Source organism: Haliotis rufescens, unplaced genomic scaffold (assembly GCF_023055435.1).
Source record: "Haliotis rufescens isolate VD_foot unplaced genomic scaffold, xgHalRufe1.0.p SCAF_11, whole genome shotgun sequence".
Classification (NCBI taxonomy): Eukaryota; Metazoa; Mollusca; class Gastropoda; order Lepetellida; family Haliotidae; genus Haliotis; species Haliotis rufescens.
In genome coordinates this window covers 22,564,508-22,590,974 of record NW_025963791.1, presented here as the reverse complement: position 1 = coordinate 22,590,974, position 26,467 = coordinate 22,564,508, and the positions used below count along the sequence as shown (strand labels likewise).

Here is a 26,467-nt window from a genome sequence, read left to right as displayed (position 1 = left end):
TGGCCCAGTCGTCGAAAGTCGCCGCAATTCGTTGTGCAGAGTTGCCTCCCTTACGGACCCCAGAAACCTTGATCGCTTGTTCAAATCCAGGTTCGCCCTGATTATGTTTCTGGGCTTGTCAGCACCATACCTGTACTCGTGGATGAAATGTTCCCCCACATTATCCTGACACGCAATGATATAACTGGTATACTGTTCAAAGTAGCATAAAACATGACTCACTCACAATTCTGCTTTCTGTTTTGTTCACTCTGCGTTTATTCAGACACTGGAAGAAAGCTACATAAAAAGGACGAAAAACATTTCCTTAATCATAAGAAGTCTCTACTAAAACAGTCCATTGTACGACTCCGACTATATCATTAGCATGTGCTAATGCACCATTATCAAACAGTGATGACAAATAAATGCCATTTTTGTAGGTCATGCAGCTTTAAAAATCATCCCAGTAATCTGGATGGGTGCAGCCGTCGTCATCATCCCCACAGTCATCGAGTACTCCGTCTACATCAGCGTCTCAGACGACAACAACATCTCCGCCACGTCATGCGCGTCAGTCACCTTCTCTTCGGCAGCCTCCATCTCCAACGGCTTCGTGCTGCTGTTGACGGCGTATATCATCCCCCTCATCTTCATCCTGGGCAACTACTTGAGAATACTGAACTTTCTCCGAGAGCACGGGCTTTGTGATGGGTCGAGGCGGAGGAAGAGCACTCCCAGAGGGTTCTTCATTTACCGCCATCAGGTGAAGATAGTCAAGATGTTCATACTCGTGGCTGCCCTTTTCGCCATATCCTGGCTGCCTTACTTTATACTACTCATATCACAGGTGAGGCTTCTGTTTGCAGGAAACATTCTACTTGAAGAGTTGTCTCCCTTAATCATGTAAGATCCGCTGATCGGGAGTTTAAAGATTCGCCTCTGTTATGAGAATTGGTTTGTTAGAATGATTCTGGTATCGTGCAGTATTATGTTGGTTGGTTTGCCCAAAGTGCAAACGTCTACGACCTGCATCGCTTCAGGCTGCCTCCAACATTTACATATAACTGAAATACCGTTTATTGCCGAGTGTTCTATGGCGAGTTAATAAGCTGGGTATCGTTGCACAACTGAGCCTCAAGGGATAACTCCCTTATTGCCCTCACGATATTTCTCCAGAAATTGACCTAAACTAACGATCGCGTATTGCTTTCCTTTAAGAAGTCATATTTAGTTCTGATTTCCCCGTCTTCATGAGAAAATACCATGCAATTCAGGCATCCTTCGCATTTTGTCTTACATGCGGGTACCGCATTATTTCTGATTGCCTGTCATGGGCATACGCTCTTCGCCTTTGTTGTTGGATTTGCGTGCGACAGAGGAGCCAAGAGTAATAAACGATGTCTTGTTTCAAGACCAAACAATTACCCTCTGACAATTTATAGTGACTTCTTGTATGATAGGGAACTGTTAGTATGGTACAATCTTTCAATTAAGAAACAGATCGTTGAGGTGTTTCCCATAAAAAAATCCTTTGGAAAACTGTAAAGGCAAGATCATCGAGACTGATTATTCTCTGGCGTGGACGTTTTATCCATATTGACCAAAATAGGACAAGGTATTATAAGTATCCTTTACTTAAGGACCCACATGATCGAAATTCAGAATCATTGAAATGAACTAACGTTTCAGAAATTGTTTTGGAAGTTTTGTTGTGTTCAGGACATGCCGACCTTTAACTTACATCTGGTGCCATCGCTGATCCGTTCACATAGTTTCCACCACTATTTTGCCGTTTACACCCAATGGAATCGGTTCCGGCAGATAATCGGGATGGATTATTCTCTGGAGTTGACGTTTTGATTTCACATGAATGAAATTCAGATTTCGTTTTGTTCCAATCTCATAAAAATCAGATCTTAGTTCTCGCTACCGCTGAACAAAGATCTGAGGACATCCCATTACGGGTCACGTCAGACCGACCTTGCGCAAACTTTGACCGACCAATGGAATGACCAATCAGAAGGCAGATTTCTCGTGCTTTACGGCACTAATTTCAAATTGGCGACTACTCTTCGAAACATTTTTTGACAAATTTTCGATTACAAATTTGAAACCTAAACAAAAAAACATTCTGGAATGGCTGATAGATGGTGTAGATTATTTGGATTCAGTCGTTAAACCCGTAACTATCGTTCGGAATACCCTGTGTTAAAGTTTTTGAGGTTGCATGATTAAAATTCACATTCCGACTGTCACTTTCATGATCTGGTAAGTGACGCTCTGATTGGTCGGATGAAAGGTCGGTCGTTCTGACGTGACCCCTAATGGGATGTCTTCAGATCTTTGTTTAGCGGTAGCGAGAACTAAGGTCTGATTTAAATGAGATTTGTTTTGTTCAAATGTTCCACGTCTTTTTTTTGTCAGCAACAAAATTAATGTTTAACTGATCCTAAAATGTTCCATAAAATTAAATTTCTAGATGTTTTCAGGGGCGTTTATAACCACGTGAACCTTTATAATTTCGACATTAATTTGTTTAGAAGATGTTTGACATACAGACACGTAGTAAAAAGATAATTTTATTCATACATGTCTGGTCATGTTGTCTTTAATTTTTTTAAATCATTTACAGTGAGTCCTTTCATTTTATCATCAGCAACTAAACGGTTTGTTTTAATATTTCAGAAAATATCGGGTAGAGACGATCATATGTTTGTGGGTGGCCCTATAAACATGATCAAAATATCCTTAGCCTCGTTCAGCACGGCATACAACGTCGTTCTCTACGCCATCTACAACCGCAACTTCAGGGGAGCATTTAGAAAAATGTTTTACAATGACAAAACCGTTGACGACGGTACCGATCTCGGCTCTAACAGTAGTCACAGTCGCAGTTCCACTAGCCTCCCTCTGGCTGCGAGACCACCAATCGTCACTCAGATGTAGGCTGTTCCGTAAAAACAAATGTACATCTTTCTGTGTTCATGGTTATAAAACATATCATTGTGTATTGTGGGCGTCCTTTTTCCATGTTTTTATCCATGTGTCGTTCTTCGCAAAATAAAATAAAATTGCACCATTGTATCGATCACCGAACAATATACAGTAAACTACGGTTATAACGAACTCAAAAGGACCAGTAATTATAACCGTAGTACATTATAAACATATATACAGGATATATACAGCAAATGCCCGTGACCAAAACACAGTACGTTATATCCCTCAGTTCGTTATAAGCGTGTTCGTTATAAACGCACTTTACTGTATTACCCAGAAATGTGCATTAAAGTTAATAGAATTCGGCTTATTTATGGAATATGTTTATTACAGAATTATCAAATAAACCATAAACTGCTGTGGTGGATTCTGGTCGATGGGATTAACACTAAAGGGTTGTCTGACACGCACATGAAGTCATGTTCTACATTTTGAAATGTGTATTATCATGACTGGGAAAACGTGCCACCGTTGTTCTTATCGTGTTCAGATCTCTGTTTGTAATATCATGCAGTTTATTTCAAGCGTGTTTTTTTTTTCTAAAAAATGTAAATTACGGATTTGACAAATTCAAATCGCATTAAAAGCTGGGCCCCGTTCCACAAAGTGACTTTAGCACTACGACGAACGTAAGCCTATGTTAATGTATGGGACTTACGATCTACTTAGCGCTAAGATCGCTTTGAGGAACGGGGCCCTGATCTTTTACTGTGATACGACACCTCTCTGTGTGTAGATCTGACGACATTTCCATGGGAGATGGCAGGGCGATCAGAAACGAAAGGATTTAGAGAACATCAGCAAAATGTAATTACGCGGCCTTCATATTTTGCATCCGTAATCGATATGCTTGTCTGAATGCTTTGCTCACCAGTACAGAGAACTGAGAAGCCTCGACACTGATTGGCTGGTTAGAATGTTCACATAACTTTTAGCTTGAAAAGGTGAGGTGAAGTGTGTGTGTGTGTGTGTGTGTGTGTGTGTGTGTGTGTGTGTGTGTGTGTGTGTGTGTGTGTGTGTGTGTGTGTGTGTCTGTCTGTGTTTGTGTGGTGTGTGTCAGAGAGAGAGAGATAGATAGTTAGATAGAGAGAGAGTGATCTATGTCCTCATCCTTGCTGTCATCTAACACTAGCGAAGTGTAGTAGCAGTGGGTCTAAGGTGTGATATTGTGTGATTAATGAAATCTACATTTTTCTTATTTTTCTGAGTGTGCGTGCGTGCTTGTCCGAGGACTACAGTAGGAGCGCTGGGTCCCAAATTGAATTGGTCCAATTTCAAAACACAGTTCGTTCATCTTCAAGGTGTTCGGTGTGGGAGGATGTGTGTTTGCTTTAACAATAAAATTGTACGATAACCAACTTCAACTCGTCGTTTATTTTTTAAATAGTCGGAATATTACAATGGACAGCTTTAGCAGATATTTCTTATAATTATAGAAACGCTTGTTTATATTTCAGTGACAAATAAATGTCAATACCCAGGACTTCACACTCGTCACACTTCATTTCGTTCTTATAATGAGTATGTTGGGACGTTCCTAAATGTTATTCAACAGTGTATTATCAATAGAAAGCCTGCAGTGGGATCCTCATTCAGGATAACAGTTTGCCCTGACACGCACAGCACTCAGTGTAAGGGCAGAGACATGATTGTTTCACCAGTACAGAGAACTGAGAAGCCTCGACACTGATTGGCTGGTTAGAATGTTCACATAACTTTTAGCTTGAAAAGGTGAGGTGAAGTGTGTGTGTGTGTGTGTGTGTGTGTGTGTGTGTGTGTGTGTGTGTGTGTGTGTGTGTGTGTGTGTGTGTGTGTGTGTGTGTGTGTGTGTGTGTGTGTGTGCTAATTAAGCCTCTAAACATCCATCTGACGAGGTAAATCAGCGATGCCCGACATCACACCTCCACGCGACAAGTTAACATGACGGCCTAAAACGAGCCTCTATAGGTTCTGTGTCCACACACATCTGGCAAACGATCACGGCTAGGGATTTGTGTCTTATTTAAAGGAAATAATGAAGTAGGTCGGCAGTCACTTCCTATCTCCTCTAATGGCTCCTGTTAACCCTTTCAACGTGGCATGGAGATATCCTCGTGATCAGACAATCAAGTGACTGAAATTATGAGGTGTCTTTTCTGACGTGGATTATCGGGTTCAAATCCCACTTTTTTAAATTTATGCATTGACACCAGTGACATGAACCAGAAAATAATACCTGTTTATAACACACATCAACACACATGAAAATCATAGTCCGAGTGACTCTGGATAAGAACCCACGACCAGCGGATCGTGGCACGGGTAGGGGACGCAACTCTGAAAAGTGAATTGCGTAACCTAACAGCTGTCCCTGACTCAACTATAGACTTTCCTAATAGAGGGGTTAAAAAATTGCGTTTCCTTGATTTTCGCTGCTTTAACCAATAGTTTAGAGCACCGGTTTATCGTAGAAAGTAGTCTAGCAGAGCCTTGAGAAAAGTTTAAAAAAAGTGTCCAACTCAAGTCTAGATTTGCCTCAGCTCCTGAATTTAAGAATTGTTCTGGGCTCCATTTGGTTTATATTATTGTTATTTTGTAGATATATATTTTAGTCTTTATTTCCGGGTCTGAATAACAGTCTAGGTAGAAAGAAGCATTGGTGAGCTGAAATAGCGTTGTGTTAATTGGCAATAAAGAGGTCAATGTGTTTTGAGAAGAAGCTGACTATCCCTCTTGAAATATTTGTTGAAAGTGGAAAATAACGTTAATAATAATAATAATAATAATAATAATAATAATAATAATAATAATAACAACAATAACAACAACAATTTATTTTAGACAATTTGAAAAACGCCGCACTATGACAATCTCGAAGAAAACATCTAAGAAACAGCAGCAGCCAATCTTCCCCCAAACCTGGCGTATTTTGTGCGCCATACTTAAGATATTTTGCATGTCTAGAGGTAGTTGTACAAATGAGTTCTGGGACACTGTAGTGAAATCGAGAACCTCAAAAGTCGGGTAAGGTCAGAGTAGGTTGACGAGACTGTTCGTGTGTTACCGGGCCCCGAGGGAAAGGAACGATGTTCATGCCTTCAGTCGCCGGTTTGTCTGGTCCAGACTTGATTATTTACAGGTTGTGGTGATATAGATATAATATTGCTGACTTTGGTGTTAAGAAACATTCACTCACTGAACGTCTCGAGTACAATTACACATTATGCTGACAAGCCAATATAAATCTCAGGGCACCTGAACCAACGGTTAACGGAACTGTATTATGCATACCTGTACTACGCATAGACTTGCACAAGCCTCTAAGGCAATAATTACTAGTTCAAATAATAATTTCTAGATTATGTAAATAATAAAAACAAGTTGTCCTAATAAGAGACTGGAGTCCTTAGACTTGGCTGTCCACATATCTAGACTTGCTTATAAGGAGGATAGAATTACTACACAACCATGGACTTACTATACACAGCGAATTGTTTTGCCTTAAACTCCCTTGGTTTCATCCATGTTCAATATTTCACGGTCTTGCATACACTACGTTTTCAATTACACGTGAACACATAGGGTAGTGACGAGTGTTTATTGTAAGCTAATGAAATGTGTCCGTTTATAACTCATGAAAGTCAAATGAGCCATACTCCAAGTTTGTATAAACAACGCCATAGCCTGACACTGAAGCAAATTGTAGAATGAGTGAGTGAGTGAGTGAGTGAGCTTTTAACAGTATTCCAGTTATATCACGGCGTGTCAGCTTGATGTGGGAGGAAACCCGAAGTGATGCAGGTCTCAGACGTTTACCACTTCGGTTTCTGGAGTGCCCAAGGGACGCAACTCTGCACAGCGAATCGCGGCGCCTTAGACGACTGGACCACCCGTGCCCCCAGTCAACCAGAAGGCCATGACACACGTTGTACACGCTGTCAAGCTGGTAACATTATAAGTTGTATAACATTATGGCCGGATCTAGTAAAATGGGACATTGTAAAAGAATTAACACAAATTCAAAATTGATAGAAAACAGATGTTCGATTGAGCTGAGGTTAACGTGCTATGTCACGTGACTTCATTTGCTCGAGAAAAGCGTGCGGCTTTTTTTTTGCATCGAAGCAGGGTATAAGGATTTATACTGCCTCTCAGAAATCCCCGTGCAGCCTGCATTGTACCTGGCGGGGTATAAGACCTTTAATCCTCCGCTGAGAAATTTATTACCCTCCAAGGCGGGTTACACGGTATTTTTTCAAAATCCAGCGGACCAATCAGATCTCATCAGTCTGATAGAGGTATAATAATGACGTTTGTATCGTTGTAACGACAGCACTAATTGGTCAGTGTACTCGCTGGTTCCCCTCTCGTTTGAACCAGACTGTCGCTTGATTCCTTGGATACAAATCTGCAAAGCGGCCATATTATTCACAGATGATGGAGGCACGTCGTGCTCACAAACCCGGGAAGTTTTGACGGTGTGCTTCCTCACTAAAAGGAATATTAAATAAAAAACAAAAATACATTCATTTCATTTTTTTATTACATGAGATGACTGGAATGATCGCCATATTAACCTTGATGACCACGTCAGCCAACCATTATTTTCCCTAATACTGACCAGTAACGGTCACCTATGGATATTGCCAATGGTCAAATGTATTACATCTGGCCGTCCGTAAATTATGATACCATACACGCCCCTGCGTGTTCATAGCTATAGGACATTTATACTAGTCAACACGTGAAGGGTATTTTTCTTACCACTCATGCATTAAGTGAACAATGCATTACTGCGCTCACTAAAGCCATCACATATTACAGAACTTGCCTTCCATACTCTTACGTGACAGGAAGTGTGTGTCAAACACTCTCTATTACAATTCGGTTTAACTGAAGCCTGTGCTCACTGTCACTTGGTTTATGGCTTCTTAGATCAATATTCTAAAATAATGTCATAAAATAAATTCATATAATAAAATAATTCATATAATACGAATTACTAAATCATAACACAAAAATGAAATTTGACAATGGCATTATTTTTCGATACGTATTTTTAAGAGTAAAAGAATCAAATTTATTCGTTAAAGTATGTCCTCAAAATAACAAAAAATAGCATAATTATTGGGTATGTATTTCTAAAACGGCAAAGACAAATTTATTCGTTAAAGCATGTCCTAAAAATAAAAATTGTAAAAGGCACTTGTACAGTTCTTACTGAACAGCCAACTTTGAATTTACTTCATATAATACAAAGTTGTTGCAAAATGCATTAGCAAAAATGAAATATGAATTCCTTAAGTAAGTTTTCTCAGCAATATTTGTCACACAATTCCAATCAATTCACAAGATGACTATGTAAAATTGTAATACTGTACAAAATAGTACAATATAAATTTCAACAGTAGCACTGGGAGATTGTTGAAACAGAATTGAACGTGTACATACATTTCAACAGCTTAATTCTCGACCCCAACACTTTCATCATATTCCGCTATTTCGCACAGTAAAAACGACCTCTATGCATGTTCAAGGAATGTATATAAATATATGTACAACAAACACGTCTTGCAGGTCTAATATCACAGATGATTGCCGTACAATGTGTGCACCCCGTGTTTGCACGTCGACCGCTTCTTACAATCATTTACCCGTCTAGGAAAATATTTCACAAAATATATATGCAATTTATCCGTAGGCACATGGAGACAGCACATACACACTGCGAGAATGCTCCACAGTCGCCGTGATTGACATATGACACTGACATGTTTCACGTGTCAATGTTACCATAGAAATGAAATGAAATAATCACTTCCTTAGCTGACAATCTATGGAACATTGCGGATAAGTCTTATTAAGAAATTCAATCAATTATCAACCACTGCAGCCACTGCACGACACATTACAAAATAATGAAACCCATATTACTGTCAAATGTACGGAAGCTCATTATGGCCAAAAAATTAAAATAAATTATCTTGAAAAAAAAGTTCTTCATTGTCAACAGTAACAGCTCAGAGCACAAAATGAAGCTTTGGGAACTTCATTTGTTGAATGCAGTACATCTTGAATTCTTCACTTAATAACTTGATTTTTCCAGATAGTATAAGATATTTTTTATTTTATAAAGTTAAGAATTTTGAACTCAATTTTCAAGTTATTACCTTGAATTGTCAAGATAATACTAACATGACATGGTGGTCCTGATGGGCTTCCGTACAAATGAACTAATCACTTTCAGTTGGATATGGTAATATTGAATTGAACATGCCAAATTAAGGTTCTCGTTATCTTTAGTTCAGTGCATTTATGTCCCTCGCCCAAGCGACCAATAATTGCCCAATAAAAATACGTTTACTTTAAATGGCAAATTCATATCTAAGCTCTCAGTGTACACTTAAATAACATAAATGCAACAATAAATGTAGTGCGTCAATTAGGACACTGTTGATATAGTCTTAAACACTTAATCACAATTTTCTTTTTAAATAGAAATGTCCAATCAACAGTTCCAAGCTTTGATTATACGAGTATAAATACTGATTTTAATTGTTTTTATTTGACCCTTCGTCTAATCGTTGAGACCTGAGCTTGACATATTCCACACCATATGCGAATTCCAATCAGGTATAGCATTAAAATAGATAATTGGATAAAAAATAAACGAAAATATATGATTAATATGTAGAGACAGAACCCTGACTAAAATAACTTCCAAATAAAGACACCAGTAACATCAGAGTAAAACCCAACCATAGCCCACAGCAACTCCCTCAATAAATGTCAATACAATGACATCTCGAGAACATAGATATCATGACATAGATACTCGATGATTTTGTCTCTACACCATTGCAAGAGAACAGTTTCTTTTAACCATAGATTTCTGAGGATCCACTGGACACCACAAACAAAGACACAGAGAGACGCCAAACGGCCACAACCATTTGTTGATTGAACAACTGAGACCGCGAGAGTCGGTTGCACATAGGAACACATACGTAGATACGTCGTTGGTCACGAAGTCACAGAAGTCAGGTTTTTTTAAGATCAAAGAATGGCTGCCGAAGTCCTTTGGATTTTGAAAGAAAGAGTGACAGTCCTTCTACACAAAGAAGGATTTTACTGTAGCTTCTGCGAACTAGCGGTTCATCTCCACGAGTCAACGTTTCTCTTCAGTGAGATCAGCGCTTGATTCGTAGTTCTGACTCATTTAAGATAATAATATGATATTAATATCATCTTACTAGACTTTCATAGTTTACACTGTAAAAGAAAGCATAACACGAGTTGAACACTTGACTGGACTGAATTAAAATGATCCCTTGATCAATGGTATATATCCAAGTTGAAATGAATTGTCCCAAAGTTGAAGAAGTGGCTATTGTCCATGATTAATGCACAGGTCAGTTTAAAACATGCCTGGCCACACGAAGCATGTCCTCCGTCCGGCTCTAATGACCAAATAGGGATCCTGAAGGTGTTTGGTCTGATATTTAGAAACCATTTTGATACACCTTGCTCAAGGGAACATCATCTTTGAACCTTTCTGATAATTTGTTCATTCACATTAGAAGAAGTCATCGACGATGACGGACTTATACGGTTGACCACGTCGGTTGACACAGTCCATGACCATTTGAAGGACCTTCATGACCCTTCTGTCCAGCGAGTCCAGGAAGGGGTCAAGGAGAACGGGGCTGATCATGTCTACTGCTAGCACTCGCCTCATCACAGTGCTCAGACTCTCGGGGCCCCGGTACAGCTTCACTAGTTTAATGAAGGTGGAATGGCGGATCAAACAGCACTGGCTGATGGGCGCTAGGATGGACATCTCATCGTGCTTCGTCTTCCCGAACCTGGAGTGAAGTATGGAGTGATTGTTGAATATATTTTGTTTGTTTGCCGCACTCAGCTATATTCCAGCTGTATGACGGCGGTCGGAAAATAATCGAGTCTGGACCAGATAATCCAGTGATTTACATCATGAACATCGATCTACACAACTGGAATACGATGACATGCAACAACCAAGTCAGCAACCTGACCACCCAATCCCGTTAGTCGCCTCTTACGACAATCATAGCCGCTTTTAACGGCAAGCATGGGTTGCTGAAGACCTCTTCTACCCCGGATCTTCACCGGTCCCATGTCACAAAGAAAAGCCATATTTACCACATCATTCATATGTTTCTAGGAGTGCGTAATATAGACAATATTCTGTTAAAAACAACAAACGTTCATTCTTATTTCTACTTACGATTTCCCATTGTCAAGGTGCACGATGAAAGTCTCATTGCCGAAGTCCAGAAACGTCTCATAATGATGCCTGTCCATGTTGCCTGGTAACCATTTAAAAAATACTATCATTTCTGTGTCCTGTACCTCGCACCAGTAATTTGCCATCCGAGCAAAGCCCACAACGAAGCAATTGTTCTGGTGCAAGTTGCCCTTGGATGGCGATATAGTAATACAACCAGCACACAGTAGCTCATCTAACAACAGTCCACAATAAGGATTCGGCTTAATGTACATTCTACCCATAGTAAAGAAAGACAAATCTTTATGTCCGTGATTTATACATAACTAATCAAACACGCGGTTGACAACTTGGGCCCCAGACGTCAAAGGCGCCGCAATACGCTGTGCAGAGTTGCGTCCCATGGGTATCGCAGGAACCTATGATCATGGGTTCACCAACGTGGTAAATGTGACTTGCATCACGTGGGGCTTTCCTCCCACACCAAGCGGATATAAATGAAATTTTGTGATATATTGTTTAATGACAAAAGCTCACTATAGCTCAGTGGTTACACTACAAGTCGCTAATGTTCGCATTTCTTTCTGACGATGCAAACATTCCTTTTGACTTCTATATGTTTGAGTAAAGATAAAGCCTCAGTTAACTTCAGTGAACGCATGATCTGATTGTTTGACACATGTATCTAAATAGTCTTAGCCAGGGCTGCGGTAAAACAATTACCAATCAGACATTTTGTTCCCAACTCTTGAGACGTGCAGTGGGTCCCCGGGTAGGGTCGGGTAAAACGGGGTCGGGTACTCGGGTAGTAAATTTGGACTCGTCCCAGCCCTAGGCGAAAACTTCACTCAATCCATTATATTTTACAGAATTTGACTTCAAGTGAGTGTAAGATTGGACATGTTCACTGTACCTGTCAGAAAGTCGAACACTGTTATATCCATGAGATCCAGGAGCCGACGACCAGAGTTGTAGGGAGGGCGACTCCTCACCTTGTCGCACAAATCATCGTAAACTTCCCAGTATGCTTTGCGGTGCTTGCTGTTCGACCGATGCCATGGGTTCAGCCATCTTTCTCTTGGTGCTATTTTCTCTGGCGGAAGGAATGTTGCGAGCGACGCCTCCGAGGTGTCTGGGTTGCCGCAGATGGCGTGGGTCGAGTCACAGTAGAAGATACACGAGCCGTGGAAACACACGTTGCCCGCTGAAACAGAGGCATTGGTGAAGTCACATCTCACATCACATCAGGAACATCTTTCTTGGGAACTATTAAAGAATTAAAGACGTTAGGTACTAGTACACCATATGGTGTCGCGTGACAGAGTATGTTGTCCGATGTGATGGTCACGTGAACTCGTCAGTCTGGCATGGGCTCCTTCCAAGGCTGGCGAGGGTGAGTTAAGGGCCTGAGTGGCATTATTCCAACAAACTGTTTACCGCATTACAAGAATCTCACCTGGGGAATAGAAGAAGGTCTTGACCAGGTTGTGGTCAGCGAAGCGTTTAATGTCGTGGGTCATGTTGATCTTGCGACCGGCCGTCGGGGGCACTCGGTGAAAACCTAGCAGCCTGAAGCGACACAATCATATTTTAAATGAGCCACTTCGATATCAAGTTCATGCACCTGTAGAAAGAGGGTCACAACTTTTCTCGTGTATTTCAGTCAGTTGATTTATGTGTCACGTGGTTTTGGTTAACATTCTTTCACATGCATCAGTCGACTTGCCTGAAAGAACAGCTCTGGTTAATGTATTTTATTTTATTCTATACCTGTTTCTTGTGTCAAAGGACAAACAATTTATCTTGTCAACATTTACGTTATGTTGACAATATTATTAACGTTTTTCTGCCTTCCATGTATCCCGTAGGCGATTATTGCTGTTGGTATACAATTGTGGAATGCCTTATTTATGATTAACCCGCGAATATCCGGGTCAGAATTGGTCTTCAGCAACCCATGCTTGCCGTAAAAGGCGACTATGCTTGTCGTAAGAGGCGACTAACAGAGTCGGATGGTCAGGCTCGCTGACTTGGTTGTTGCATGTCATCGATCCCTATTGCGTGGATCGATGCTCATGATGTCACTGGGTTGTCTGGTCCAGACTCGATTATTTACAGACCGCCGTCATATAGCTGGAATATTGTTGAGTGCAGCGTTAAACAACAAACAAACAAACAACAAACAAATATGAATAACCTTGCAGATGCAACTACGGAAATTGTGAGTTGGATTACAACACCGTCACTTGTACACCTTGGGTGGTGAGGTGAAATGGGGTTTAAGTGATACCCACTTTCGACATAGTGGACTCCGATCCCACCAGTCCTTGTTTATCCCCAGGCAGGATAACAACAAGAACCATAATTTAACGTCTTTTGTATGTATGATGGTGCTGGGGGTTGTACGCGATATTCCGCTCTCCAGGCAGGAGCTCTACCACTAGACCACAGAGGCAGTTGTACAAGTGAGGTGAGGTGAAATTAGGTTTAACGTCGCGTCCAAGATTATTGCTCTTATATAGCGATGTGCATGCACGTGTGTGTGTGTGTGTGTGTGTGTGTGTGTGTGTGTGTGTGTGTGTGTGTGTGTGTGTGTGTGTGTGTGTGTGTGTGTGGCTGCTTGTACTAGTCCGGACTGATGCCGCCTTATAGTGGTAGCTCACTGAGATACCATGCCGCAGTTTAACATGGATACCCCAATCAGACACAGTATACTGACTCCGAGCCGACAAGTCCTTGTTTTAGCCCCTTAATGCCGAACGCCAGACAGGGTAAGAACAAGTACCATCTTTTAAGTGTGAATGAAAGAATACAAAAGATAACACGATACTTCAGTGGCAAAAAACGGGCGCAGCTTTATTACATAACAATACAGGCGGAAGTCGCGACAAGCAGTGTTACACAGTACACAGAAATGCAGTTACATTGCTTGCGTCCGAGGTTTAGCTGGGTACACATCGTGACGCAATGGAGTAACTTCTAAATCATGACCAAATGGGCCGGAACATACACATCATGACCAAATGGGCCGGAATATACACATCATGACCAAATGGGCCGGAATAGAGATGACAGTTCAGTTCATCCTCCGTGGCTAAACACAACGTGAGGCATGAGCTGCAGTCCATCCTGTGTCATTACATACACTGTCATCCTCTGTGGTTTGGGTACACTACATGAGGTGTAGTTAGCATGTTGAGGCTGAACTTACATACAGTTAATGAGTGTTAATGAGAAAACTGAGTTGCCTGCCACGACCTCCGCCGACTATTGCTGCACCAAGTTATATAGTATGCTGGTGAGAGGCACTGAAACACCAAGAAAATTAGAGCAAGAAACACATTCTTATGCATTAATTCGATCATTGGTTTATATTGCTAATGAACAGATATGCATACTCATTGTGCGTGAAGTATGATGCAAGAAGTATTGATTTACCAAACTTGGTCCTGATGAAAAACATGTTTACATTACAATATTAACATCCAAACCAATGAAAAAAGAAAGCAAAATTGGGCTGGGAGGGAAGGGGTAAATAATATGTTGACTATGAGATTCACGTTTGGCTGCTTGCTGGTGAATGCAGAAAGAGGCTTGCTGTAGTCACCTGCGTCGCGTGATCGGTTTACGTTTACCAACACACTGGTGTAAGGGAGGCAAATCCACTGAACTGTGGTAGGGTGCCTAACCTCCCACTTAAACAAATTTGTTTCATACTGGCTTTCACAAATTAGATTGTGTGAATGAAAAAATACAAAAGATAACACGATGCTTCAGTGGCAAAAAACGGGCGCAGCTTTATTACATAACAATACAGGCGGACACCATCCTGTCTGAACAAACCCCTGTCTGCTATGTTAATTTCATTGTGTCCGAGAACGCGGCCTCCAAGGTCTAGTATACCTTTCCTACCAAATCTATTTAATCTCTTCCTCTTGCAATCCATTACTCTGCCGTCTGGTATACCCAACCATGTGACCCTCTGCAGAACATCTGACCATATGACTTGTGTGAAGGGTATCATGTGATGATTTTTTGTAAGATCCCGACTCACCGTTTGTAATAATACTGCGGTTGGCTCGTCCAATCCCACTGGCCTTGCAACTGCTCTCCGGTGAGCCCAGTAGATAAGGCTGGAGCCGACAAGCCATATTTCTGTCAAAAATGAGTTGTTAAACATATTGATACGAATTGTCTTACCGTATGCAGCAGACTTCCATCTGCCCCATGTGCAAAGTAGCTCATGTGGTATTCCCTGTGTTGCTGCATATGTCGCGGCTCCAATCCTGAATGAGTGTGTGTTGTTGTTTTGTGTGTGAAAGTTGAGGAACTGTAAGGCTTTCCGGAGTACTGCGGAGAACTGATATCTGGTGACGGCTTTACCATTCAAATGGATGAAGAACTGGCCTGGTTGGGCTGAGCGTAAAGACAGATATGCACTTAATGACCTGACTGGGCAAATTGTAGGATCAGACTTAGCAGGGATTATCAGAGTTGTGCCTTTGCCCTGTTGATCATTCTTCGAAAAGCAAATCTTAATGTGCACTGCCTGTGCAATGATACCGACATCTGCCAATTTGAGTGTTCTGTCCTGGTTCATCTTGGTCACAAGTGCTATCTCACCAATCCGTAGGAATGCAAACAATGCCAAGTTAAACATGGCAGTAAATAAACAAGCTTCGTAACCTGTTGTACAAACAGCCTGGAGCTAGGGCTCTAGGCAGCCTCTTCAACATGTCAATTGTGATTGGGTGTCTTGCATCAGGCGTCAACACCAGAGCTGCTGTATTTCTGTATCCCTGAATGCATTTGCGAACTAAAAAGTTTTCAGTAGGGTCGGACCAGCTATTAATTTTGTGAAGTCTGCCAAGAGCTGAGAGGAGTTGAGCTATAGTTGAGCTTGTAAAGGCCTTCCTAGACATACTGGCTATGTAACATAAAATATCATCTACCGGCACAGGCCAAATCTTAGGTATTTTATGATTATGACGAAATTTGTCAAATGACCTTAATGCAGCTGCATAGGTGTGTTGAGTATTGCTCGACATTGATGCTTTAATTAAAGCAAAGGCCTCGGATTTTAGATAAGCCACAGATTCTTGGGTACTGGTGTCGGTTTGGTTCTGGCTTCTGGTTTCAGCTGACGAAACTTCTGAAGATCAAAACGAGATAAGGAATCTGCAATGCTGTTTTTAAAACCAGGAATATACTGACCTTTGACTAACAAATTTATGTTGAGACAATGAAGTACAAACTGCCTCACAAACTGCATAGTATTCTTACATTTAGTTGACTGCTTGTTCAGTATGGAAACAACTGCTTGGTTATCACTTTTTATTATTAACTTTTGGCCCCTGAGGGCATCAGCCCAAATGTTAACCGCAACATAGACTGGGAAGAATTCCAGCAGTGTGATGTTTCATGTTAGGCCTAAAGTCCTCCAATGTCCTTGCCATGAACCGTTGGTCCAGCGTCCATGACTCTCCTGATGCACTGTCCCTGTAGAGGTGTAATGCTTCATTGGTAATCCAGCATTGATCCAGGAATAATGACGTTCCATTATGATTGTCCAGGAATGAAAGCCACATCTGAAAATCATCTTTCATATTCCTTGTAACCCTAACCTTATGATGGGGCTTCTTAATACCACAAATCGAATCAATGGATCTCCGTAGGAAGGCCCTGCCGATGGGAATGGCCCTACCTATGTAATTTAGTGAACCAATGAGACTTTCGACTTGCTGTTTGGTTGCTTTGGATTTTGACATGACAAACCTGAGTTTATCCTTAGCATCTTGTAGTTTGTCTGCTGGTATGGTTAACTCCATTCTGACTGTGTCTAGCTGAAATCCAAGGAAGCTGATTAATGTTGTTGGTGTTACTGTTTTGTGACTGGCTATAGGGATTCCGAGTTCGTCGCAAGTTGCTAATAATGTTGACAGGACTAACTGACATTCAGACTTATCTCTTCCAGATCCTCCGCATAGGTAGTCGTCCAAGTAATGCATTAACTCACCTTGAGAATTTTACTTTGTTTGAACTATCCACTGGATGAAGGTGCAAAGATTTTCAAATATTGAGCAGCTTATACTGCACCCAAATGGTAATGCTTTGTCGACATAATATTTATGTAAGAATCTTATTCCTAGTAAGTGAAAATCATGAGGATGCACTATGCATAACCGGAAAGCGCTTTTGATGTCGGCCTTTGCTAAGTATGCCCCCGGACCAAGCTGCTGAATCATCAAAATTGCATCGTCAATGGATGAATAGATTACAGAACAAAGGCTAGGGCTGATGAAATCATTTACCGACATACCATCTGGATACGATAAGTGGTGGATGATGCGGTACCCACTACTTCTTTCTTTGGAACAATTCCAATAGGAGAGCTCCTCAGGTTTGATAAAGGTGGGTTATGATATGGACCGGCCATTCGGCCTAATTGTACTTCATTGGAAAGTTTCCCAAGTATGATTTGTTCCATATTGGGATCTTGAGCTGATTTTAGGTTATTACAAACTAAACTGGCCTCTCTGGGGCCTGTGTAATGTAAATGAAATCCTTCGGTGAAACCGCAACGAAGAACAATGGCATCACTTAACAATGGGTAGGACTCCAGGTATGCTAACATCTTATCTACTTTGATAGGTGTGTGGCCCAATGCTTGCACGTTTTGAGAGGTTTCTGTTGCGAAACTGAAATGTATTCATCTCTGGGGCTGGTTGATTTCCTGTAACTGATTGGTTTAATCGGCACTTAGGGAATGGGTGGCTCCCACCACACCGATAACAAACATGAGGGAAACGGCAATGTTGCCTGCGACAAAATTTACCAGGGTCATTGAAGGTGTTTGCAGTTGGAGATTGTGAAGGCTGCTTGAAAGTGGTGAAACTGCGGTTCACAGGTTGAGGAGTGACATTCATGATTAGCATCCACAATTCCGAGTTGATTGTGCCCCATGCCTTGTCTGTGGATCTACTCATGCGCAACCTAAACTGCTTATCATAATTTTGCCAACCCTGGCCCATGCTGGCGGCCAATCTAATTGTGTGCAAATATTTAAGGATTTGCTAGTGGCTTTCGGGAAATTCTCAAGGTATATGCTGACAAATAGGATAAAGGCTGTTGTCCACTCTTCCACTGACTGTATGTCCTTCGACTGGCGTGACATTTCCAATTGACCCATTGAGTTTACTCTGATAGTGCTATCCATACTTTGCTTATTATCCAATCCCTTTATGAGGGTAGACAGATATACATATTCCCCATTGTGTATTTTATCCCTTATTGGTTGGGGTATGAAAGAACCAACATTGTCAGTTTACAAAGCAACCATTTTGTCACCACTGCATGCAATCTTAGCATTAGGCGTATCGTTGTCAATGGCAACAGATTCGAGAGCATGTGTGTTGTGATTAACTGACTGTACAAGTGGGATAGTTGGGGTATCTAAGCCTATCACTACATGAGACCGTGCATCATTATTGAAAACATGAGGTAATACATCACCTGATCCATTCCTCGCGTCGACGGGCTGCGATGACCAGGGGACGGTAGTTGACGCCATGTTGTCCGCAACGGCGGGCTGAGAACTTCGATTCGTTGATTTGTTGACTCGAGACGATTTCCGCGACGATTTCAGGTCACGCGGTGCTTGGATCTTCCGCTTCCTCGATCTCCGACCTGACATCTTCTTCTCACCAAACGTACGGACAAGAACTTACACTAAGACGATAAATAATATGTTGCCTATGAGATTCACGTTTGGCCTCTCGCTGGTAGGGCTTCAAACAGTGGTCGAGTACTCGGGCACGGGCCGAGTTCAGTGGGACTCGAGTCCAGTTTGAAGGAATCGAGTACTTGACCAAGGGAGATAACTTTAATTTGGTCGACTTTCAATAAGTTAATAGAAACGTGTCTTCAGGTAACTTTCTTTTTCATGAGTAGTCAATTAAATCAAATAAAAGTGCCAATAGCTTTTCTTTTAGTTGTTTTTCGAAACAATACACTTATTTACAACCATTTCATAAGGGTATTTCCTGGTTTAAGAAAGTATTTTATTTCTTGTTTAAAAGGGATGCTTTACGAAACTATTCAATTGTCGCAAGCAGTAGGCCTATTCATTCTAAATTAGCGTCGTAACGTTAATCATTATTAATTCAATATTTTCATAAGGTATTTATAACTGGACATCACTTTACTGAATATTAACATTGTGTTACTGTATCTCATTCGAATTATCTCTTCAAATGTCGGGAAAACGTCTTATATAAGTCAACTATCAACAAGCCTCGTAATCTTTCAATGTTTTGTTTACAATTAAGAAAAAAGTAAATACTGACCTTTGAATTTGCGATAACATTGAAAATGTTACTTTGAACTTATTATCTATATTTTGTCATTTATTGACAATTTCCCTCGGCGCTGGCATCAAACGATCTTATTTATCATATAAGGTATACCTAAGAAGCCAGCCCGCTAAAATCCAGCCAATCACCAATCGCAACATACATCTCGTGAGCAATATGTTTTCGCCCTGAACATGGCGTGTGTTACATTGAGATGTAAACAAATTCTTTTCCCAAGTTGACAATTCTTATTTCAATGAAGCTTCAGCGAATCAGCATTCAAATTTCAAAGGTATTTTATTTGATACACGATCACATTGGTTTTCTGAGTGATCTACGATGTCATTGTGACTCTTTCATTTTGTATACGATAGGATAATTGCCAATTTTATTGAAAAGATGTATAATTGCGGATACTCAAGCACGAGCCGAGTCTCACCCCTCGGGTACTCGAGTCCATAGTTTTGGACCCGTTGAAGCCCTACTTGCTGGTGTACCAGAAAGAGGCTTGCTGCAGTCACGTGCGTCACGTGATCGGTTTACGATTACCAACACACTGGTGTAAGGGAGGCAAATCCACTGAACTGTGGTAGGGTGTTTCATACTGGCATTCACAAATTAGATTAACGTCTTTTGGTATGACGCGGTCGGGGATCGAACCCCGGACCTTCCGCTCTCCGGGTGGACGCTCTACCACTAGACCACGGAGGCAGTTGTACAAGTAGTAGTGGTAGTAGAAGTGACTTAAAGTAACTTATATGTTGTATAGCTTTTCTGAAGAAGTAAAATTCGATGGAACTGTGAGAGGCTTCAGACTTGTGACTTTCCACTGACTTGTTGATAAACGACATAAATGTCACCTGACAAAACCAATCGCCTTGGCGAACACTGCTTGTAACAAATTACAATTTTCATCAAATACCGAGCTGGTCACGTGTTAAGTCTGGACCATTATGCTGTCACTACAAAATGAACTATTAGTTCACTCAGAGTTTATTAGTTTATGATGGCAATCTGTCAATCACGTTGTGGACACACCTGTCTAAATTGAAGGCAGCTATCTCAGCGTTATGGCGCTCAAAGTCCAGAAAGTAGAAATGGTCCGGAGGCGTCTCATATGTCCGTGGAAACCTGCATGGGACAAAAGTCAGATGTTAGTTCAGCTATAGGGGCTTGGACACGAGTCTGTCCATTTGTGTTGAGCATACGTCACACCGATTGTCCTGATTGTGTCTTGTGTACAGCCCATGGGTCACAAATCGGGCGAATGTTCAGCCAGCAGTGAAGCTGAGGTTAAATGGGGTTTAACGCCGCGTCCAAGATTATTGCCCTTATATAGCGACGTACATGCACGTTCGTGTGTGTATGGTTGCTTGTACCAGTCCGTAATAATGCCGATTTTTAGTGCTAGCTCACTGAGATGTCATGCCGCTGTTCAACATGAATACCCCACTCAGATACAGTATATTTCACATGAAAACCCCACTCAGACACAGTATTCTGACTCCCAGTCGACCAGTCCTTGTTTTATCCCCTTAATGCCGAGCGCCAGACAGGGTAACAACAAGTGCCATCTTTTAACGTCTTTTGGTATGACGCGGCCGGGGCTCGAACCCCGGACATTCCCTCTCCGGGCGGACGCTCTATCACTAGGCCACGGAGGCGGTCCTCAGACAGCAGTGAATACCCGGGGCACCTTGGCTTGTGTATACTTCCCAGGGAGCTGAATTTAAAATGAGAGCATTGACCAGGGTCATAATATAATGTAGCGCTGTGAGCACGGCGCATTACAGTAGTAGTAGTAGTAGTAGTAGTAGTAGTAGTAGTAGTAGTAGTAGTAGTAGTAGTTCACCTCTGTGTGTAGACACAGTTAGAGGTGTCCGACTCATGGGTGATTGTTTGAATATTGAAAAGTACCGTAGAGATATATATATTACGAAAATTATTCTGAACCCTTCATGCAAAAGAAAGTATACACTTCCAAATTGGGTTTGACCAAAAAGTTACAAACGCCGATACAATGCGAACGTAAGGTCCAAATCACAACTATGTACCCGTTTCAAGTAAATCGCCATCGAATTCCCATTTCTTTTTTTGTTTCATTTTTAACCACCACAAAACATGGGCGTATACTTTCTTTTACCCGACGGTTTCTAAGATGAGATCCCTGGTCCTGACAAAGTCCTTTTCAGCACTTTAGTCGTAAATCGCCACTCGTAAGAGGCGTGATCAAGATCGCTGACTTTAATGCATGTCATCGTATCCCAATTGCGTAGATATCTTTATAGTATGTCAGTCACTAGATTGTCTGGTCCAGACTCGATTAGTTACTGACCGCCGTCATAAAGCTGGAATATTGCTGATTGCGGCTTAAAACAACAAACAATCAAACAAACTGTAACTGAGGTGGATGAGTTTGATTAAGTCTTCAGAACAAATAATTACAAGTATGTGAGGACTTTATATATGAGGAAGAGTCTTTCAGATAGTGAAAATCCTATAAGGCGATTATTTAGCTAGACATTTTCCAAGCAACTTCTTATTTCAAACAACCCAGTCACTGTTCACAAAATTCGGAGGTTTTATCAACAAATTAGTCTTTTCCATAAGCCTAAAGAGGTGTCGTACAATATCTGTCCACGCCGCGCACACACCCTCACTAATGGGATTTTATGGCGCTTCTATAATTTTCTCTCTCCTTACCTTCTCGGTTTTAATAACGCCTGTCCCTTGTCAGAGTAGGTCGTGATAAGCTTTAGCTGGGAGCCACCGTGCATTTCCTCTGTGGAGGAGAAATCCATAATATATACCGTATTTCCTCTATAAGACGCTGGGCCTCTAATAGACGCCGGCCTCTTATAAAAGTCGGTTAAATTGTTCAGTGCAAAAAATAGAAGCCGGGCCTCTAATAGACGCCGGGTCGATCAATTGATACAATTAATTATCCCCTTTTGGGACCTAAATTGCATAATTTTGTGACGATTCGGGACATTCGTGGTCATAGTGAAATGGGGGCATTAATAGAAGCCGGGCCTCCAATAGACGTACGCCGGGCCTCTAATTGACGCCGGGTCAAAGGCTTGTCCGAAATAGATAGAAGCCCGGGCGTCTGTACGGTACACTGTATGAAATACCAATGTACTAGAAATAATATCAATATGTACTGTTTACACTAACGTACACGGAAGGTTTCATCTCAGTCATATGGACTGTGATTGAGTGAGTGAGTGAGTATGGTTTTACGCCGCTTTTAGCAATATTCCAGCAATATCACGGCGGGTGACACCAGAAATAGGCTTCACACATTGTACCCATGTCGGGAATCGAACCCGGGTCTTTGGCGTGACGAGCGAACGCTTTAACCACTAGGCTACCCGACCGCCCCGGACTTTGATTGAATGACTGCCTATGGAGATTTCTCCATCTTGTACGATGATCTCGTTATCTATTGCTACAAGTAATTATCCAAAGAGATAAGGACGTGCCTTGTTTCACACTGGCCCAGACTGAACAGGTTAGTCGTAGAAGAAATGGGTGTGCCCACGAGGCGCCGTTTTATATTCATTCCATATTTTAAGTTGTTCATTATTGATGTTATTATATCAGTAACTGTTATTGCCGGGTAATTTCGAGTTATTATTAATATTAATTAACAATACATATCACAAATATTTGTATATTTAACAAACTCGATTATATTTTATATCGATAAAATTGGTGACTTAAATACATGTAATTTGCGATCTCTAAAATGCAATGGCTTTCATATTTTGTATGTCGAATTTGTGCTGCCACGAATCAATATTGATTATTTAATAATCCCCGAAATGGAATCATCCTTCCCTCGACAGTGTATCTGCGTGTAGTTGAACCTAGTCTGTCCTTGGACAGAAATCCTCTCTTTTTGGGACTCCTGGGAAATGAAACTGCCGGGCAAAAGAAAGTATACACCCATGTTTAATGATTGTATACAATGATACAAATCAGCGGTAATTAGTCGATGGTGATGTGTTTGCTACTGGTATCTTAATTGCATTTTGGACCTTAGGTTTGCAGTGTTTCGGCGACTGTTTTCAGTCTAGTAACGTTTGTTATTTTTGGTCAAATCCAATCTTTAAGTGTATACTTCTTTTGTCCGACACTGAATGTGGAATTTATTCAATAATTCCAATAATAAAACCATCCTTTCCTCGACAGTGTGGCTGCGTTTAGTTGAACCTAGGTTGTCGTTGGACAGAATTTCCGAGGAAATGGAATAGAATTCACCGATGGAAAGAATGGTTGAGCGTCGATCGTACTTTAAGGATGGTCAACAAAAAGATCAACCTCGGAAAGATGGATGTATACTGTCCAGTTTTGCCAGGCCATCGTCCAATTCAACCCAGTTGGTTCATGTTGGAGCAGTCTAGTGCTCTTAATTCACGCTATTCAACACTTTTCCCTGTCTGGTCAACAAATGTTACCTCATTGTCCCTGTTCGTGTGTCTGCACCCAGATGCACAAACTGTGTCAATCGGTTGACACATGTGTCAAGATTCTGTCTCGTCCGCTCTTTTGAGAAATGCAACAGAACGCACCTGCGCCAGTCCAGCCACTGAAGCCATGAAGTGCGTCTGTATTTCCTGCATCATAACCAACCAGATTGAGTACGAGAGTAGATCATTTATTTGAAGATGCTCTCATTTGAACCAAAAAAAAGCCGTAAGATGGATCTTTGAGAGGATATAATTTGAGGAGAGGAATGAGCTCTCGGTCGAAATAGAAAGTGCGCAGCTGGTTCAGAAAACCAGTTATCTCTTTGAGGGGGCTCGGTTACCAGCACGGCGACCAGATGACGGCATAAACAAGACGACAATACACCTGATAGGGGCTGTGTGCTGAACTGGGGTTCAAGAGTTGGGATGCGGTTGAGTTGTTATTCATTTTTTTTGTATTTTTTGTTCTTAACGTTATGGTTTATTAAAATTTTATCATAATTTGTCCGACAAGCAGAATTGCAAAATTAAACTATTCAAGACCAAAAACACTTTGAAATGTCCCCCGAGATGACACTTAAGAAATAGTTAGATGACACATGGTAGCCTAACAATTTAAAAAAAAATTTCTTTAATATGACACGAAATTCTAATAACCTGTTGAACTGTAATTCTGACTACAGCTATGATTACAGTGAATCAATATGGGAATACACAGATGCAGATGACAGTGGCTATTTATGTGAATTAAATGACCCTTTTACACAAGATGAAGTAAATGCGAGTTTGAAATTGCTCAAAACAAGCAAATCTCCTGGCCCAGATGGCATAGTTAACGAATTCTTTAAAGCAACTAAGAACTATATCTCACCATTATTAACAAAACTATTCAATAAACTTTATGACAGTGGTATATTTCCTAGTAGCTGGGGTAAGAGTATTATTTGTCCCCTACACAAATCAGGCAGCTTCACAGACCCAAATAATTACAGAGGCATTTCCTTGATAAATTCACTGTGTAAAGTTCTTACAACAGTAGTTAACAACAGACTCCAACATTGGTGTGATACCAACAATATTATTTCTGAATTTCAAGCTGGCTTCAGAAAAAATTATTCTACTATTGACCAGATATTTACCCTACAAGCTATAATCAACAAATACTTATCAAAGAGAAATGGAAGGTTTTATTGTCTTTTTATAGACTTTTCAAAAGCTTTTGACAGTGTGAACCACAAAATGTTATTTAACAGATTCCTTCAACTGGGAGTTGAAGGTAAATTTCTCAAGTTTATAATTCAGATGTATTCAACACTATGTGCATGTGTGAGAACTGATTGTGGACTATCGCCATACTTCAAGTGTACCATGGGTACTCGTCAGGGGTGTATCTTAAGCTCTCAGATCTTCATCACATTTATTAATCTGTTAGTCTCAATGTTGGAGGAAGAAGGTGGTAGAGATGTGTTTATATCTACTCATATCCCTGATGTATTTGCTCTGTTATTTGCTGATGATGTGTCAACCGTCTCTGATACTGCTTTACAGCTTCAAAAGAAAATAAAGACCCTGGAGAAATTCTGTGATGAAAGTCAATCTGAATAAGACTAAAATAATAGTATTTCGGAATGGAGGTCCTCTTCGCAGTTATTAAAAGTGGTTTTTGAATGGTCAACAGATAGAAGTTGTCCACATGTACAGATATTTAGGAATTATTTTCTCACCAAAGTTATCTTGGACCAAGGCCCAAGCATGTCTAGCAGCCCAGGCAAGGAAAGCACTTCTATCAATATATAATTATCAAAAACAATTAGGATACATTAATCACCATGATCTTTTTAATATTTTTGATGCTATGATTTCACCAATCCTATGTTATGGATCAGAGATCTGGGGAACCAGCTACTGTACTGCTATTGAGAGTGTCCATAACAGATTCTGCAAATCCTTTTTGTAAGTAAATCAACAACAACATGGTTCTAGGAGACTGTGGTAGGATCCCCCTACAGTATAACTACATGTACATGTCAAGAGCAGTCAAGTACTGGTGCAGACTAATTCAGATGGAACAACAGAGGCTACCCATCCAAGCTTATTATATACTAAAATCTCTTGATGATAATGGTAAAATTACATGGGCATCACATATTAGAATGATTTTATTTCAGTTTGGATTTGGTTTTGTTTGGCTAAGCCAAGACATTGGTAATATTCAACATTTCATGACAGATTTTAAACGAAGTTTTTACGACTGCCTCACTCAATATTGGCACTTCTCCCTGACATCATCAACGAAATGCAATTACTACTCACAGTTCAAGTCATCACTAAATGTGGAATCATATTTAACTTGTGATATGTCTTCTTACCACCGTGTATAGCCATGTTCCGATGTAATAATTTCAGACTTGCTG

General features: G+C 40.8%; 2 protein-coding genes across 2 annotated transcripts in view; one reads left to right on the top strand and one right to left on the bottom strand.

The window, feature by feature from the left end:
* Positions 1–2,928, top strand: part of LOC124132849 (RYamide receptor-like) — a 109,694-nt gene extending 106,766 nt beyond the window's left edge. Inside the window, exons 3-4 of the mRNA XM_046496989.2 lie at positions 423–829; positions 2,668–2,928. Coding sequence (XP_046352945.2) covers positions 423–829; positions 2,668–2,928 — 668 coding nt within the window. The remainder of the gene's footprint in view (positions 1–422; positions 830–2,667) is intronic.
* A 7,241-nt stretch (positions 2,929–10,169) lies between these two features.
* The window catches only part of LOC124132818 (extracellular serine/threonine protein kinase FAM20C-like), a 50,500-nt gene continuing 34,202 nt past the window's right edge, over positions 10,170–26,467 (bottom strand). Inside the window, exons 3-8 of the mRNA XM_048392885.1 lie at positions 22,282–22,360; positions 20,617–20,709; positions 12,684–12,796; positions 12,141–12,431; positions 11,228–11,309; positions 10,170–10,826 (exon numbers count right to left, since the gene is read on the bottom strand). Coding sequence (XP_048248842.1) covers positions 10,538–10,826; positions 11,228–11,309; positions 12,141–12,431; positions 12,684–12,796; positions 20,617–20,709; positions 22,282–22,360 — 947 coding nt within the window. The 3' untranslated portion in view covers positions 10,170–10,537. The remainder of the gene's footprint in view (positions 10,827–11,227; positions 11,310–12,140; positions 12,432–12,683; positions 12,797–20,616; positions 20,710–22,281; positions 22,361–26,467) is intronic.